This window comes from Pelodiscus sinensis, chromosome 16 (genome assembly GCF_052426305.1).
Source record: "Pelodiscus sinensis isolate ZL-2025 chromosome 16, ASM5242630v1, whole genome shotgun sequence".
NCBI lineage: Eukaryota > Metazoa > Chordata > Testudines > Trionychidae > Pelodiscus > Pelodiscus sinensis.
Genome location: NC_143067.1, coordinates 3,503,774 through 3,520,906, shown reverse-complemented (window position 1 = coordinate 3,520,906; position 17,133 = coordinate 3,503,774). Strand labels below are relative to the sequence as shown.

At 47.6% G+C, this 17,133-nt stretch overlaps 2 protein-coding genes across 2 annotated transcripts in view; both read right to left on the bottom strand.

Annotated features, from left to right (window-relative positions):
• The window catches only part of LOC102459053 (uncharacterized), a 53,406-nt gene extending 51,024 nt beyond the window's left edge, over positions 1–2,382 (bottom strand). The window contains exon 1 of the mRNA XM_089769625.1: positions 410–2,382. Within this exon, the coding sequence (XP_089625751.1) occupies positions 410–482 (73 nt within the window). The 5' untranslated portion in view covers positions 483–2,382. The remainder of the gene's footprint in view (positions 1–409) is intronic.
• A 153-nt stretch (positions 2,383–2,535) lies between these two features.
• TIMD4 (T cell immunoglobulin and mucin domain containing 4) lies at positions 2,536–16,419 on the bottom strand. Its single transcript, XM_089769441.1, has 7 exons — positions 15,600–16,419; positions 12,837–13,181; positions 11,066–11,116; positions 7,764–7,828; positions 6,830–6,950; positions 6,393–6,432; positions 2,536–4,914 (listed from the first exon to the last, which is right to left on the bottom strand). The coding sequence occupies exons 1-7, from the start codon at positions 15,646–15,648 to the stop codon at positions 4,905–4,907; spliced, it is 681 nt and encodes a 226-aa protein (XP_089625567.1). The 5' UTR covers positions 15,649–16,419; the 3' UTR covers positions 2,536–4,904.
• Between the last annotated feature and the right edge of the window lie 714 nt (positions 16,420–17,133).

The window sequence follows — 17,133 nt, the reverse complement described above, 5'->3', positions numbered from 1 at the left end:
CCAGCGTCTATTTTCACTTCCCAACTGATGTCACTTTTCACGCACTGAATATTGCTCAATGCCCTGACCAGAGTGGCCTTTTCTGTGGTTAAACTTTTGCTCCCTTTCGCCTTATCTACATCAGTAATTTGCTCTGACAACGGGGTGCAGCTGGTTGAACTGCAAGAGGGAACTGCTCAGAAGGGTTTCACGAACCCTGCTTCCTTCCTGCTTGACCACAGTTTCTGACAGAGCACTAAGCACGATATCCTCATTCACACCGGCAGCTAAACACAGTGCAGCATCAGCTCAGCGGCACCTGTTTCTTACCCCCAAACTGCGGTGACCTGTAATTTCTTGGTATTCCCCCTACCCCCTAAATTTCCCCTTTGCCACATTACAAGGACAGAGCAAAACTAAACCAGCTTACATGGAGAGAGATCAAAAGGAGACACAGTGGAGGATCTACTGGGAGAAACATTGGCATTGCTTGGATAATTCATTGCTGGCTATTTCTTACTGGCTGGCTGATGTTGAAAAAAACACTTTCATCATCCAGATTTTTCGCCATCCAGATGGAACTATAGGGCTCACCTTAAAAAAAGAAAACAAAAGGAAGACTCATACTATGGCTGGACTACTGGGTTTTCTTGAAAAAAGTAGCCTTCTTTAAAAAAAAAAAAAGGCCCCTTTACCTGAGTCTACACTGCTGCTCCATTCTTTCGAAATTACATCAAAAGAACACGGCATTTTTTTCAACAGCGGTAAACTTCATTTTACGAAGAAGAATGCCTTTTTTCAATAGAGCTCGCACGCGATGGGAAACAGGACTAGCCTGTTAGCCGACGTTTCAGGACTGCTGCTTGCCCACTTTCTCTTTCAACAGGAAATGCAGGGCTCCCCGAAAACACTTTTTAACAGATTTACTTTTCTTACTCTCCTCAGGAAGGATGCTGCTTTCTTCTGAGCTCTCTCCTCACAGGTGGAGTAAGTTGCATAGCAAGTTGCTCTTACCGGATGTTCAAGAGAAAAGCTTTGTTGTACGATCTTAATTACAAATACCTACATACAGCACCTATAACCACCCAGTCTTCTAGGGATTATCTGCTACATGACTGTGCAATAAATTCCTTGTAACTAAATTGAACTTCCTCCACGGTTCTAAATTAGCAAAAACGTATTTCTGAACCACGCACCTTAACAGTTCCTCCATTGAGATGCCAGAGCGCTGCAAAACTCTGCTTTTCACCGCTCACTGGAAACCATGCTGTACAAAGGAACTGTGAAACCCATCCGATACCAGGCAGTGTGATAAATGAGCCAGTACGATTTGACATGCACCATACGGTTTTGCAGCTTAAATGTCAGAGATCAGGCTCTAGTCACTCCTATTAGCTGTGACCACAAACCTTTCCAGACCTCGGTACTGAGGGTTAACAATTCAATAATGGGCTTAACCTCAACCGTCATTTATACTCAAGCACAAGCTGATATAGTCCCCGGTTAAGTGACATTAATACTGTTTCCTACCAGAAACTGGCAACATGATAATTAAAAACTTTGTTTAATTTTAGCAACAGGCCACAGCATAAAGATACATACGGTCACTGAGCACAGCTGTAATGGGGAGGTTTTTACTGGTGATAGGGTACTTTTGTGAGCCAAGTTTGTGATTCTGCTCCTGTTAAAGTCGGGGACAGATTTCTCATGGACTCCAATGGGAGGAGGATGGAGGTGAAAGACTTAATTCCACAGCAATCTGTCAACCCGAGAAGCTTTTTGCCTCCATTGGAATTCACTTTAATATTTTCAGTTACCAACGATGCATTGAAATGATCCAAGTCCTCTGTTAAGCTCACGATACAGTGGCAGAATTTCTTTTTAAAATTTCACACATTGTTAGAGTCCCACAAGAATCAGCGATTGAATTTGAGACAGGTCTCAAAGAGTTTTAAAGTCTGACAAATCTTTTCATCTCTTGCAAATGTAAACAGTTTGATTTTGGAGCCTTCCAGCTTCTCTTCTGTGCCTGATGACAGAGGATAAATTGTTCTGAGGTGGGTCTAAGTCTAGAGGGGAACAACTGATGCTCTATTCTTCTCTGGTCTCCATTGGGAAATGGCTCTCAGGGCTTTGCATTGAAGAGGACATGAGGATACTACACTGAAGTTACGCCCTGAAACATCTGAGAGAAAATTCATAGGGGGATGTCCTGGTGCACAGGCACAGTCCAGTGGCTGAGGGGGTAATGGGAACCCGGGGCATTCTGGGAAATAGCCGCAAATGTAGTATGTGCCTTTTCCTCAACAGTCGTTACTGTACCAGGGCCTGATCCAACTCCCATTTACCTTGACAGGAAATAGATCAGGCCCTTAGTCAGAAGAGCATGAAAATCTTTTTGCACAAGTGAATTTGTTTTTTTGTTGGCGTTGGGATTAATTAGTTAAGATTCTTATGATGAAAAAGCGCTGTGTAAGTACCAGCGTTTATTGCATTGTCCTGCTTTTCCTTACACGGCCGGATTCTGTAAATACAAACTGAACACGAAACACATAATAAAATTAAACACAAAAGGTCTGGTATCACTTTATAGACCAACAAAAATACAGATGGTGTCATGAGCTTTCATGGGCACAGCCCACTTCTTCAACTTTCTACTTTTGTGTATCCAACAATGTATAAAAGTTATTACATAACTATCTGATTTCAAAGCAGGCTGCCATCTAGAGGGCGGTGGGAAGCCCACAGTCGGTATGGAGAGATTCGGTGCAGAGCTTTTTGGCTTTTAAAGGGACGCGTGAACATTGTCGCTTCCTCTTCTCAGCTGCTCAGAGTGGCGCGCGCTCGCATTCCCCAAAGGAGGAATAACTTGCCACGGGTGATAAATCTCTCCCTGTGCTCCATGATCAGTGAATGAATTGAGAGGTGGGAAGGGTTCTGACAGGTGGCAAGGGGATAAAGTGGGTAGTTGTCCCAGCACCAAGCAATCTAAAAGGCCCCGGGTTCCAACTGACCCTCGCCAACTCGGGCTGCAGTGGCTGCAGCCATGGGCGCTAAATCCCTGCTGGAGGGTGCTAAGGACTAGCAGGCTGAGCGAGGTGGGGTGCAGCACTGGCGGCACTGAGGGCTGGCTGCCGTAGCCTCACTCCTTCCAACAGGAGGCCCCCCCTTCCGATCCAAGGCTCCACCCATTCTTGGCAAGAGCCAAGCCCCTCCCACATTGCCCAGAGACTGGCAAAGTCTATTACTATGCAAATTGCGCATCTTATTTTGATTCTTTTTCAAAATAGGCTATTTCAAAATTTGGCACAGCTACACAGCGCCGAATTTCAAAATATAGCACTATTTCCAGACATCCCTTACCCCTCGTGGAGTGAGGTTTACAGGGATGCCAAAATAGCATGGCTGCTATATTTTGCAGTCACGGACGTGTTCTAAAGACACGGAGTAGCTATTTCAGACTACCTCTGGTCTCCTGAACACCACTGCAGTGTAGATGTACCCTAAGAGAGAAGAGGCTTGGATAGACGGGTGACATTTTAGCCTTGAACCCCCAGTAGCTTGCCCAGAGGTGATGCATGTAACTAGATGGCCGTCAGTCACAGAAGACTAGAACCAGAAGGGACCTCAAGAGGTCATCAAGTCCAGTCCCCTGCCCTCATGGCAGGACCAACTCCCATTTAGACCATCCCTGACAGGTGTGTGTATAACTGGCTCTTAAATATCTCCAACGATGGAGATTCCACAACCTCCATAGGCAATTTATCCCAGTGTTTAACCTCCCTGTTGGGATGCTTTTCGTACTGTCCAACCTAAACCTCCCTTGCTGCAATTTAAGCCCGTTGCTTCTTCTCCTATCCTTAGAGGCCAAGTAGAACAATTGGTCTCCCTCCTGCTTATTACACTCTTTTAGGTACTTGAAAGTTGCTCGTGTCCCTTCTCAGTCTTCTCTTTTCTAAGCTAAACAAACCCAATTCTTTCAGTCTTCCCTCCTAGCTCATGTTCTCTAGACCTTTCATCATTTTTGTTGCTCTTCTCTAGACCTTTTCCAATTTCTCCACATCTTTCCTGAAATGTGGTGCCCAGAACTGGAAACAAACCTCCCTCTGAGACCTAATCAGTGCACAGTAGAGCAGAAGAATGACTTCTCGTGTCTTGCCATCACACTGAGCATCGCTTAACTTTGCTGATGGGTAGAACTAAGCATATAAACATACAACAAAACACTTTAGGAGCAGCGTAGTAGGTGCAGTTTTCATCTTTAGTGGCCAATACTACAGTTTCTCAGCCAGACAAGTGCTCGACCCTCACATCCTTTCTAGGGACTCTCTTCAGCCTGCCACATTGGCCCCAGCCATAGATCCTGCATGTGTCCATGCCAACGGAGTCTGAGCAGGGTCAAGGCACCGTTTCTCTGTTTGGCCTAATAGGCACGCCCGTCTTGAGATGTTGGATGCAGCTGTTGTAGGCCTCATAACCTCTGATGGAGCCCCATCAGAGGTTACATCAAGGATGTTGGAGAAGAGCCTGCTGTGACAATACAAGACAAGACATTCATACATTGAATGAACACCTGAATGCAATGCCCCACCCCGCAGACGATCTCTTCCCTCTGTTGGAGTCTGAAGGCTGCCTGCTCAGGTGAAATGGAGACTCCCTCGTCTCTCTTGCTCCTCGTGATGGGTGGCCCCCTCTACCCAGTCACACTGGGACTCATGGCCTGGTTAGTGTCTAGAAATGGGAAGTTGGGATTCCTTACATCCCAGGGCATGCTCAAGCTGAGAAGAGTCATAAGGGAGACAATAATTCTTTACAGCCCTCCGGATGACCCATCCTGTGTTATTTCTGCATAATGTGAGGAAAACCACGTCCGCCTTGACCATCACCTTGGGCTATGCACGCCCCCGGCCAAACCGGCTCTCGGCTCAGGACACACTGTAGGAGGATTCACAAAACAGAGGTTATAATCTAGAAGGTCGTTTACAACCCTAAATGATACTCACAAAAGAAAATAAGGAGCAAAAACTGCCAGACACATTCCCAGAACAGTCACGTGCAGGATCTAATTCAGCCTATTCTTATTTTCCTCTTCATTGACCCCAGCTTCAAATCCCAGCATGTTTTGTGCTGGAAAATGTGATTTGGCCAAAGCAAGAGTGATAAATCCCGAGCATTAAATCAGCATCTTGAGAGAAACCACTGGCTGGCTAGCGGTGTCAACCAGCTCACTAGGAAAACAGGAATCAGAGCAGAACTTAGGAGCCAAGACTCTCAATTAACACTTGAGTATTCATAAGGAACTGTAAAGCCTCAAAATCGGCTTCTTAATACAACGCAAGCTAAGAGTTACTTAATTTTTGTTCACTGGTTAATAATGAAAGCAATGAACATGCTGTAGCGAGATGCGGACGTGAGACGTAAGCCCATATAGCACAGACCTGGTCTGAAGCCGGAGGCCTAGCTAACAATGGACAAAACGTGGCTGACATAAAGCAAAGCAGACCCCTGCTCACCGACCTTGGCTTGAACAGGGCTGAGACTAATTGGTAACAGGTCCAGGGATGAGACTGACTTGTAATTGGGACTTATCATGAGTTCTTAGCACACAGTTCATTAAAGAAAGACCATGGTACCCACTCCCCCTAAATACCAACTCAGGTTCAGGGAAGGGTCTAAGAACAGCCTGATGAATGTTTGCTCCCCACAAAGACCAACTCAACTTCAGGAAAAGGTCGAGGTTCATACATGAGGGATGGAGATGGTCTAATCAGATCACAAGGTGATTTGTGGTAACCTGGCAACATCAAAGGGTGGCAACCTCACAAGTCAGCACCAATGTGTTTGTACCTTTATCTAAGGTGGCGTCTTTGGGAACAGTCTTTGACTGGCCTCAGGGGACAATGGAAGTATTCCAATGTTTAGAGTCATTCCATTGTAATGGGGTGCAAATGCACAGTGGTTCAGTGGAGTCTACTGACAAACTATGACTGTACTTCACTTAATAAACCAGGCCTGGCAACTTCAATCCTTCTCCGGCTTGTGGTTTTTGGGGGCTCTCTTGGGGTCTGCTGTGAAAACTACGTGCACAAGTCGACACGGCCCACTTCACTGAGCACACACGCAAGCATCCTCCTGGTTGTTATCAACGGAGACAGAGATGTGTGCCTGGCCTCTGCTAACTAACCTGAATGGCTGCCTCAATAACTGCACATGCCTCATTTAATGAAGTGGCCGAGAACAAGGCAAGAAAGCTTATCTAGCATGGTATGAAAAAGGCGCTCCCATTAAAAAAAAACATGTGTGGGAAACCAGCATATGTGTCGGACTCTTTTCAACAACTGCACCGTACCCAGGATATGGCCACGTGGGCCTCTTGTTACAGTGACAGAAGAGACAGATTGAATAGCACTTACTTGGCCACGGTCTCCAGGTTCTGAGTCTTGTAGAAATAGCCTTAGGATGGTGCAAAATAGGGGGAAACAGGTTGTTACAACAGAAGTTTTTAAAAAGCCGCAGGGACAGGAGAAGAATCAAGGGAGAGAAATTCACTGTGGGGTCCTCACTGCATAATGGGACAAATTCACCCAAGAGTGAAGCCCCCGTACACCCTTGCAGGGAACTTCCTAGGGAATACTTCTCAGAGCTACCAAAGGCAGCAGCAGCTCCCTGATGACTGGGTGGAGCCATGACAGCAGAGGCCAACAAGTAGGCAGCAAGGCCTGGGGAAGGGCCATTCCAGGCAGCAGGGGGAGGAGTTGACGAGTGCATCCCCCGACACGCTGCTGTTGGTCCAGTTAGAGAACTAAGACAATTAACGCCTGGGGCTGTCCCCTCTCTCTGCTCTACTTACATGTGAAGATACACAAGGCCAAAATGAGGAGGCCTAGCAAGGACAGAACGATGCTGTTTCGATACATCCCTGACCTGCTGGATTCAGGCTCCAGTGGCTGGACTGATGTAGACACATTCCACTGAAACAGACAGGAGGGGTTAGTGGCAGGTTATGATTCAAAGGCCATTTAAGCATCCTGGGAAAGTGCAGGAGAAATAACCTTGAGGACTTAGGGTTACCATATCTGAACTTTCAAAAAACAGGACACTCCTGAGACAGAGTGTAATGTATCAGTATCTACCAACTCACGCTGTAGTCGTGTGTTTTATTTTTTATTTAATAAATATAAAATATATTATATACCATTCAATACTAATATTAATATTCATTTTAATTTTAATATTCATATTATTGTATTGTATTATCTATATAATTAAATAACACGTTAATACAACGTGCGTTGGTAGATATCGATACACTCCCTCTAAGGAGAGTCTTCTTTTTTGAAAGTTCAAATATGGTAACCGTAGAGGGTGATGCTCCCGACAGGAGACAACGCTCTATTTCCATTGAGCTGCCATGTTCAATTCCACGAGCCATGAGCCAGAGCTAAATATTTATTTTCATGTTAGCCTTGAAATGTGAGATTTTGCCTGAGTAACGGTGGGATAAGAAGTGTGGGATGGGTCCCTTAGATGTTATTGGAATTGTCTTGTCTTTTGACAATTAAACCATCAGGACTGTTTCCCTGTCAGCAAATAGATTAGATATGTGGCTTGTGCTGTTCTAGCGCTGTTGGTCTAAGGATATTCAAGCCTGTCTCTTTCCCCAATAGACGTTAGTCATAAATCTATTTATGAACATTTCTCTGTGCTCAAAGTAGAGCACTACAGATAGTGTCCCATAGCAACGATTAAATACTGATCTGTTAATTGACAGCACAGATACTTACAGCCTGAGGTGCTTCTGAACCGGAAATGGATAGCCATGGTGGCGTGACGGTGGTCTTTGGAACAACTGCACAAACAGAAAACAAACATCACTTAATACAGACGGCAGTGCTTCACTTGCTCGCAACTAGTATATCCCTCTATTTCCCTGAGCAACTACAGCAAATGAACGGCTCCAGATGATAGACAGACAGACAGGACAGCTCAATTTAAATGATTAGAGCCCTACTAAACACCCATCTTAGACGAGGGGAGTTTGCCCAATGCCGTCAGTATACTCTGGATCAGATCCTCAGAAGAGTGTGTACTGCATGATTGTTGTCCAGGGCAAGTGAGGGTGCATAATTCATGCAAGTGGGACTTCCTAGAGCACGTCAATGTAACATTTAGGCAGGACTCAGTGCGCAAAAAACTTTCAGAAGCCAGAGCTGTCGCATCTTGCGTCAATGTCCATCCCCTGGCTCCAGGCATCTCGCAATAGTTAAATATAGGACCAACCCAACGGGGGAGTCTGGAAGAGGCCCAGGGTTAGCGAGTAGCTGGGGTGGTAACCCTGACAGGGAGCGAGCCAGCGTGTTCAAGCTCAGTCCCCCTGTGACTCAGCAGCAAACCACTCTGCCACTGCTCAGGCTCTGGGTGGACCCGTGTTCCCTCTGCCTCCTCAATCCGTAGTTAGCCCTCCCCCCCCTCTTCGGCGAGAAGAGCGCACTTGTCAGCCCCCTCCGCCGGAGCCGGGAGGTCTGACTGAGCTCAGCCTGAGCGCGGGCCCGAGCTTGTAGGCCCTTTCGCTGCCCTGCTCTGACTAGGCTGCCATGACAGTGCTCGCTGTGGAGACCCACGCTCACGTGGCCTGTAGAGACATGCTGAGGCGGATTGGCTGCCCGTGGATGCGGAGGGGGAGAGCGCAGTCATAGAAAAGCCATTCAGTGAGCGCGTTTTAAACCCTTGGGCGCACAGATTCGTTTCCTCAGAGGCTGCCATCTTATGGGGTCCAGCACCCAAAGATAAATAGACACAATCTTCTTGGTTTTCCACAGACACTTACCCCAGCACAGCAGAGGGACGGACCCAGGATTACACCGTGTGATGGCTGCTTTCCCCCTCCCGGCCTGCCTTAGTTACGCTAAGCTCTGCAAAGGCCTGCGACAGCCACTCGGCAATAAGGAAACTAATCGATATTCCAGGACTGGCAGTTGGCAGAGACTTTGGGCACCGAGCTGCTTGCTAAAAACGGCCCTGAGCAGTGGGTGCATTGCTGTTCATGAGCCGTGAAAGAAACATGCTCCATTGCTCATCCCCTTGCGTGCTGTGCTTATCCCCAGGGTAGCGCCATCCCCCTCCCTCGGCTCCTAGCACCACACATGGCCGCCACCCACAGGCACCGCACCTGCAGCTCCCATTGGCGATGGATCCTGGCTAATGGGAGCCGCAGAGCCAGCACTCGGGGGGAGGAGGGCGGGGAAGGAAGAGGTGGTGCACAGAGCTGCCTCACTCACTTCTACCTCAGAGCTAAGGCACAGGGACATTGCTGCTTCCAGGTAGGGGCTGAGCCAGGTAAAGAGCCTGCCCAAGCAGGACCCCTCCCTCCCACTCAAATTCTCCCACAGAATCTGCCACATCCCCTCTGCTCACTCCCCACCCCGAGATTTATCAAGGCTATAGCGCACAGGTCATGAGCTGGGACTTTTGGTTTATGCTCGTGACTTGTCCATGACTTTTACTAGAACCACCAGTGACTAAACCTGGCCTTGCTCATGAGCCATGTGCCCCGGCTCCAAGGACCAAAATCACCATGTTTGTGCCCGGCTCTGCTGGGGTTATATGGATGGCAGAGGCTCTGGAAGGGGACTTTGGAGCCAAGAGCCTTTTCTGCTGCAATTGAAATCCACTCCCGAGGGCTCTGATTCAAAATGGGGTGCTCTGCTGTGGCTTTTGTCTTTCGCTTGGGAAAAGGGGGCCTTTCCATTTTCCGTAAGATGTGGAGAAATTAGAGAAAGTCCAGAGAAAAGCAACAAAAATGATGAAAGGTCTGAAAGAATTGGGCTTGTTTAGTTTGGAAAAGAGAAAACAGAGGGGCCATGAGAGCAGCTTTCAAGTATCTAAAAGAGTATTACAAAGAGGAGGGGGGGAAATTGTTCATCTTGGCCTCTTAGGAAAGAACAAGAAGCAATGGGCTTAAACTGCAGCAAGGACGGTTAAGGTTAGACATTAGGAAAAACTTCCTGCCTGACAGGGTGGTTAAACACTGGAATAAATTGCCTGGGGAGGTTGTGGAATCTCCGTCACTGGAAACTTTTAAGAACAGCTTAGAGAAGCAGCTATAAGGAATGATCTAGATGGTGCTTGGTCCTGCCGTGAGGGCAGGGGACTGGAATTGATGGTCTCTCAAGGTCCCTTCCAGTTCTAGTGTTTCATGGTTCTATTGAATCATCGATTCTATGATTTTTAACATCAAAGTAACACAATTGTCTGCCTCTTTCGGTGGCTCCTCCGTGGATGTGTCCATAATAAGTATACAACTCTCTGTAGCTAGACACACATCACATGTGGAGAAAGGGTTCATCTCCTTTTCTGAGAAGGAAATGAAACTATGAGCTCACAAACTCCAGATGAATGAAGCGAACAATTTTGGTTTCAAGTTCAAGCTGAGCTCATACGGCTCAAACCCAAAATTTAAAGAACAAATATTAAACCACAAACCCATTTTTGTGGGCTGTAGGTTGTTTGAAAGACCCCTCCAGATCATCCCATCTTTGCTTGGGGCTTTTACTGCCAGCTCACAGGAGATCACACATTGTAACATAAAGTCAGTAGGAATAATATGTGCAATGCCAGTGAAAATAGATCTTTAACATAGAAACAAAGTTGTGCAATTGGTAGGCAGTTGTCTGTGAGTGATTGCGGGACCTTATTTCATGATTTGCTGTTCTATCAGCATATCAGTTTAGCTCCTGAAGGGTGGCTGTGTTAGTCTAACAGAAAAAAAAACCGTAATGAATATTCCTGCAGCACCTATCAGCTTCATGTAGCATGGAAACTCACATTGACTATTCTTTTCCCACTTTTTTTCCTCCTTTCCTTTCTCTGCTATTTATTTAGAACTTGGACCCCTTAAACTCCGGTCATCTGAAGAAGTGGGTTGCGCCCATGAAAGTTCATGTTCCCATAGACATGTTTTGTTAGTTTCTAAGCTGCTGCAGGACTATTCATTGTTTTTTAAGTTCAGCTACTACTTGTTATTTTATTGCCTTTCTGCGATCCCATTACAAAGGGCTTCACACACCAATACGGGCTTAAACATTACCTGAGCTACGTTCGGATGGGTACGTGTGAGGAAGTGCAGTGGAAGTCTTTGCTGGTATGAAAAAACAAAAAACAAAAACCACACGTGACAAGTCAGCAATATGGAAGAAATAACGTGTCTTAAGAACAACAAATCATTTGCAATAAATCTGCATCCTCCTACCTACCTGGTCTATTGCAAGAAGAAGAAAATTGCTTTAACTTTTATTCTCTGGACGCGACAGTGCAGCAAAAGGAGAGAATGAAAATCATAGCTGTGCTCTCTATGTGTTTGTCTTGGGGGTTTATTCTACCTCTCCCTCTCACCACACACTCTGAGCACCTTCCTTGTACAATCAATAGTGAAGGACTTTCCGCAGCATCTGGAATTCTCCCAGATTAAAAAAAACAAATCAGGATTGGGGTAAGATTCGGGGGTTTGATTTTGCTGGTTACCACAACTGGAGCTGAACATTTGAAAGCTTGTCAGAGAGCAGAGTGGGAGGGGAGCCGCCGTTGAGATGGAACTGCTGTGTATAACACTTAGGCTGCGTCTTCACTGCATTGTTTTTCCAGAACAATGGCCATTATTCCGGAAAAACAATACTAGCATCCTCACAGCAATTGTGTTATTTCGAAAGAAAATCAAAATGACGGCGGGCTTTTTCCAACATTGGTAAACCTCATTCCACGACGAATAGCGCCGCTTCTGAAAAAGCTCTTTTGGAAGATAGTGTGTGTGGATGCTCCACTGATGTTATGTCGGAATAGCCCCTCCCCACGGCCATGCTAAGTTATTCTTCCCAGTGCCTCCTGGGGCTCTAAATGGAGGCAGTGCATCCACATTAGGGGAGCCTGCCTTGGACAGATTTTGTGGCTTCCCTGTAACATGGACGTGCTATTTCAAAATAATCTGGCAGTGTAGACGTACCCTTACTCATTCCTTAAGGCCAGGTGGTACAAACTGGACCAGTGGGGTGAGCTCTGGCTCCAACAGAAAAACTTCCATGAGTGCTCCCCAGGGGCTGGAATTCACCCATATGATGACAGCCAAAGCCAGTGCCCGGCCCTAGCCCCACTTAAATCCTCCTCTGCCAAGACAGAGGCTAAACTCCCACCTGGCCCAAGAGTAGAGCTCCCAGATCTGTGGGGCTGCCCCGCCGGTGACCGGTCTGAATTTGGCCCCACACGTCTGACAGGAAACGGAGGGAGAAGAGACAGTGGTGGGGGGTGTGGAGTGCAGTCTGGCTTTCTAGGGGCAGGAACAAACGTGAGGCAGGGTCTCGGCCAGGCGGGTTTCCTCTCACGAGGAGGATTTCTCTCATTGGAATCCCAGTGACCAAAGGAGAGGGCCAGGGCATCCGAAGGGACCACGTCATCAGGGGCTCAGGAGCCCTGCAGATAGTGGCCATGTCTCGTCCCAGCAGGCACAATAGCCTGGGCGCTGGATCAACCTGCCAAGGGACATGACGCATCCACCCGCGACTTTGTGCCACGCTAACGAGTGCAGCAGAGGGTGGGGCCCACTCATCTGGATGCCACACGCAATAGAACTAAGACAGCTGCTAAGGGCTGCCTGGCACAAGGAACAAAATCACCCTCCCCGTGCCTGGCTCCGCGGCGGATACACGGATGGCAGAGGCTGCTTCCTTTGGGCAGTGGGGAGGGGGGGGCTTCACACTCTCATGGCTGGCATTGCAGGGCGTGATTGACTGTGTCAGTCACAAGCTCTGAAGGCCGGGGGCTGGCAGGAGTTTTACCCCCAAGGACACACAGAGACAGACTCTGCTCACCTCTCTCAATCACAAATTCCAGGTGGCTCGTCTCATCATTGAACCAACCGGGGATCTGCACACGGCAGCAATACAGCCCTTCGTCTGCTTCCGCCGCATTCACTATGGTCAGGGACACGTCCCCCCGCGTGAGGTCCCCCTCTAACTGGTAGCGACTGGACTGACGCCACGTTACCCCCCGTCCATCTGTCCAGAGGATGGGCTGAGCACACGTGGAAGAAGGGCAGCTGCCCCGGCCCCAGCACACGCTTGTGATGTCACTTTCACGATCAACTCGGTATCGGCAGGGCAGCGTGACGTTCTGACCCACCAGTCCTCTCACCGGGGAGCCCGATGCCGTGAGACCTGCAGACAAAGGCACAACAGGAATGGAAACGGGGAAAGGACACAAGGCACAGGCTGAGAGGACTTTTCGGGTGTGTCCCTCTGCCCCCACCCGACGAGGATTCCAGCAGGACACAGTGCAGCCATGGTGCTTTTGCCCACGAGATGTTCCTGTCCAAGCACAGGAAACACTCCTGTGCCTCCCAGCTGCTGCCCAGCCCCTCCCTCCTGATCCCAGCCATGCAGGTGCGGGGCGGGGGCAGGTCTTGGATCCACCCAACCAACCAACGAGCCATTCTCCAGGCAGTTATACACACACAGCGCCCTGCCCAAGGGGAGCTTAGTTGTGGGAACCAGGCAAACGCACACATCGGCCTTGATCTCTTTGTGATGCAACTACACTGGGGACTAACCCTCCGGAGAGTGGCTCTCACGCTGCCCCGTGCTCGTGGGAGAGGCACTGAGGCCTACAACTCCTGCGGTGTCTCTGGACGGCTCCGCTCACCCTACCGTGGCGACTGGAACCACCTGTGGGACGACACAGCTCTTGTGCACATGCACTTCTCCTGCCCCCTTGTGCCTCTCATGGCAGAGTGCCAGCACAAAGCGTGTGCACCATGGATCCCCGGCTCGCTTTGCACCTCGGTGCTCGCAGAAGAGCTGCCGTGGGCTGGTCCTCTGCCCTGGGCTGGGCCTCCCCTGGATCTGCAGCTCCACTTGCTGTGAGACACGCTCGTCAGGGGAACTTGCACGTGCACCGGATTGTGTCAGCAAGTAGCCAGGTACGTGACACAAACCCTTTGGAAGTGTGTTTAATGGGCTCTCTCTTTGCCCCTCTATTTAGCGCATGCACAGCCAGTAGGTCAACGGAGCAGTGGATGAAAGACAGAGCTCACTTTACACATGCTGCACAATTCCCCCACGCGCTTACAACCCTCCTTCCTCTTTCTAGATCTAGCACGAGGCGGCACTTCCTTTTTGAATTCCCATGAATACAACACGCTCCACCAACATCCAACTATGTGTCTTCCCTGTGCGCATAAACCAGGATTTGAAACTACGGTCAGCAACATCGCCTCCTGCTACTGAACTGCTGGTTTGCCCAGTGAAAGGGAAGTTTAACACCTTTAATATTGATAGAGTTGGGCAAAATTAATAGGTTAGCTCCTCTCAGCTTTTTCCCCTAAAAGAGACAGACCTTCTGACTAACAGATCTGGTGCTGCTGAACTTTGCCAGAGTAACCGATGAGAAACTCCGCTCCCACAACACACAGCATGAGTAGCTACTAAACAAACACTGTTGAATTTCCCCTCTTATTTAGCAAAAAGCAACGCTGTGAAAAACTGAAATATGGACCATATCCTGGCACTTTTTATTTTTTTATTTAAAGTCAGTCTCCATGGACTCAGACTTAAGGTGCCCATTTTCTTCACAACAGTTGCTATCACTGTTTCCCTGCTGGTAAAGGCTGATGTTTTGTTGCAGCACGAAAGAGCAAAAAAATCATCGCTCTGTCATAGCAGACACAGAAAAGTCATGATTTTGGCTCCTACAATCAACGTTTTTCCCTAATACAGGTTGAACCTCTCTCATCTAGAACCCTCTTATCCGGAAGCATCCATCGACCAGAATGATTTCAGTTAGCCAGATGTCCACTTTTCATGGGCACGGCCAAGTTTTCCAGAGTCCCATAAAGTTTGTTTAGTCACCAATCCTGGCTCTCAGTGTTCTGTGCTGTTATTTAGCTCTAATTTACCCCTCAATATCTTCCAAAAATCCCAGTAAGCAGTGAAAGTGTCGGTAACACTGCTTGACAATACTGACTTCCCAAATTCGGGAAAACTCTCTTGTTCAGAACTAGTCTGGTCCCTAGGGCTCAGGACGAAAGAGATTCATCCTGGGTATTAACTAATCATTTTAAAAATGCACTACACACGTTCAGTCACATGAAAAATCCTCAATACAGACAGAATACTGAAGAAACTGACACAAAAGGAAACTGAGGTGCTGTTTGGAATACAATTCTCGATGAGTTTAAGATCTGGATGGGTTTAAGATCTATGCCCATCTCTAAACAACATCCAAAGAGCAATACGGTCTGTGCCAGCATTGGCGTTTCAGGCCCTGCTGCTTGTGGGTCACACGTGGATGACGGTTTTTGTGAGCCTAATGCCCAGACATTTCCTTTCTATCGATAAAAATACAAGTGAGGAGCGCTACTGAGGATAAAAGGCTATGGAGCAGCTCTGGCTTGTTATTTCCATTGCCGAAATGGCAGAGTCTGTGACAAAAACCTGTGACACAGGCGCAGCTTGAGCTAGGAGCTCTCCGCTTCCTTCTAGGTTTAGTTCTCCCCAGGGAAATTCAGTCCCTATTCCACACTAGTTACTACTGATGCCCCATCCACTACCAGTTATTCTCTTTGCCACATTAATTACCTGTAGCGAGGACCATTAGGATCCACTCCGAGAGGAGACAAGGAGCCATGGGGGGAACTGGAGAGAAGGCAGAGAACCGTCTTTCTTCAAGCTTCTTAGGGGCTTGAGGAAAAAAACATTCATTGCCGATACCAGCGTCTATTTTCACTTCCCAAATGTCACTTTTCACGCGCTGAATATTGCTCAATGCCCCGGCCAGAGTGGCCTTTTCCCGTGGTTCATCTTTTGCTCCCTTTCGCCTTATCTACATCAGTAATTTGCTCTTGCTGACAACGGGGTGCAGCTGGTTGAACTGCAAAAGGGAACTGCTCAGAAGGGTTTCACGAACCCTGCTTCCTTCCTGCTTGACCACCATTTCTGACAGAGCGCTGAGCATGGTATCCTCATTCACACCGGCAGCTAAACGCAATGCAGCATCGGCTCAGCTGCCCCTGCACCCTAATTTTGCCCCTTTGCCACATTGCACAGATAGAGCAAAACTAAACCAGCTTACATCAATGCGTGCCATGTGGAGAGAGATGAAAAAGAGACACAGAGGAGGGAGTTACTGGGAGAAATGTGGGTATTACTTGGATAATGCATTGCTGGCTATTTCCCACTAGCTGGCTGATGTTGCAAAAATACTTTCACCATCCAAGTGGGATTGTAGGGCCCACCATAAAAAAGAAATAAAAAAGGACTCATACTATGTCTAGACCACAGGGTTGTTGTTTTTTTCCAGAAAAAGTCACCTGCATCTAGACTGCCGCCGCAGTCTTTCAAAGTTAAATCGAAAGAATGCAGCAGTTTTTTCAACAGCGATAAATCTCATTTTACGAGGAAGAATGACTTTTAAAAAAAGAGCTCTTTTGAAAAAAAAAAAAAAAGGCGTTCTTGACTGCAAACAGAGCTTTTTCGAAAGAGAGCTTCTAGATTGGGTGAGCTCTTTCAAAAAAGCGAATTGCTTTTTTGAAAAAGTTGTGACTGTCTAGATATCTCTTTCGAAAGAAGCATTTTGGAAATTCTTTCGAAAGACGTGTATAGTCTAGACATACTGTTTCCCTAAAGGAAGGTGCAGAATGTAGTCCCTGAAAACACGCACGCGATGGGAAACAGGACTGGCCTGTTAGCTGACCTTCCAGGACTGCCGCTTGCCCACTTTCTCTTTCAACAGGAAGTGCAGGGCTCCCTGAAAACACTTTTTAACAGATTTATTTTTCTTATTCTCCTCGGGAGGAGGGAAGGAAGGGATCTTGTGAGTGCTCTCCTGGCAGGTTGAGTAATTTGCATATGGAGTTGCTCTTACTGGATGCTCAAGAGAGAAGCTTTGTTTTACGATCTTAATTAAAAATACCGACATACAGCACCTATTACCCCCCCTCCCACACACACACACTCACTCTTCTAGGGATTATCTGCTACATGACTGTGCAACAAATTCCTTGTAACTAAACTGAACTTCCTCCATGGTTCTAAATTAGCAAAAATGTATTTCTGAACCACGCACCTTAACAGTTCCTCCATTGAGATGCCAGAGCGCTGCAGAACTCTGCTT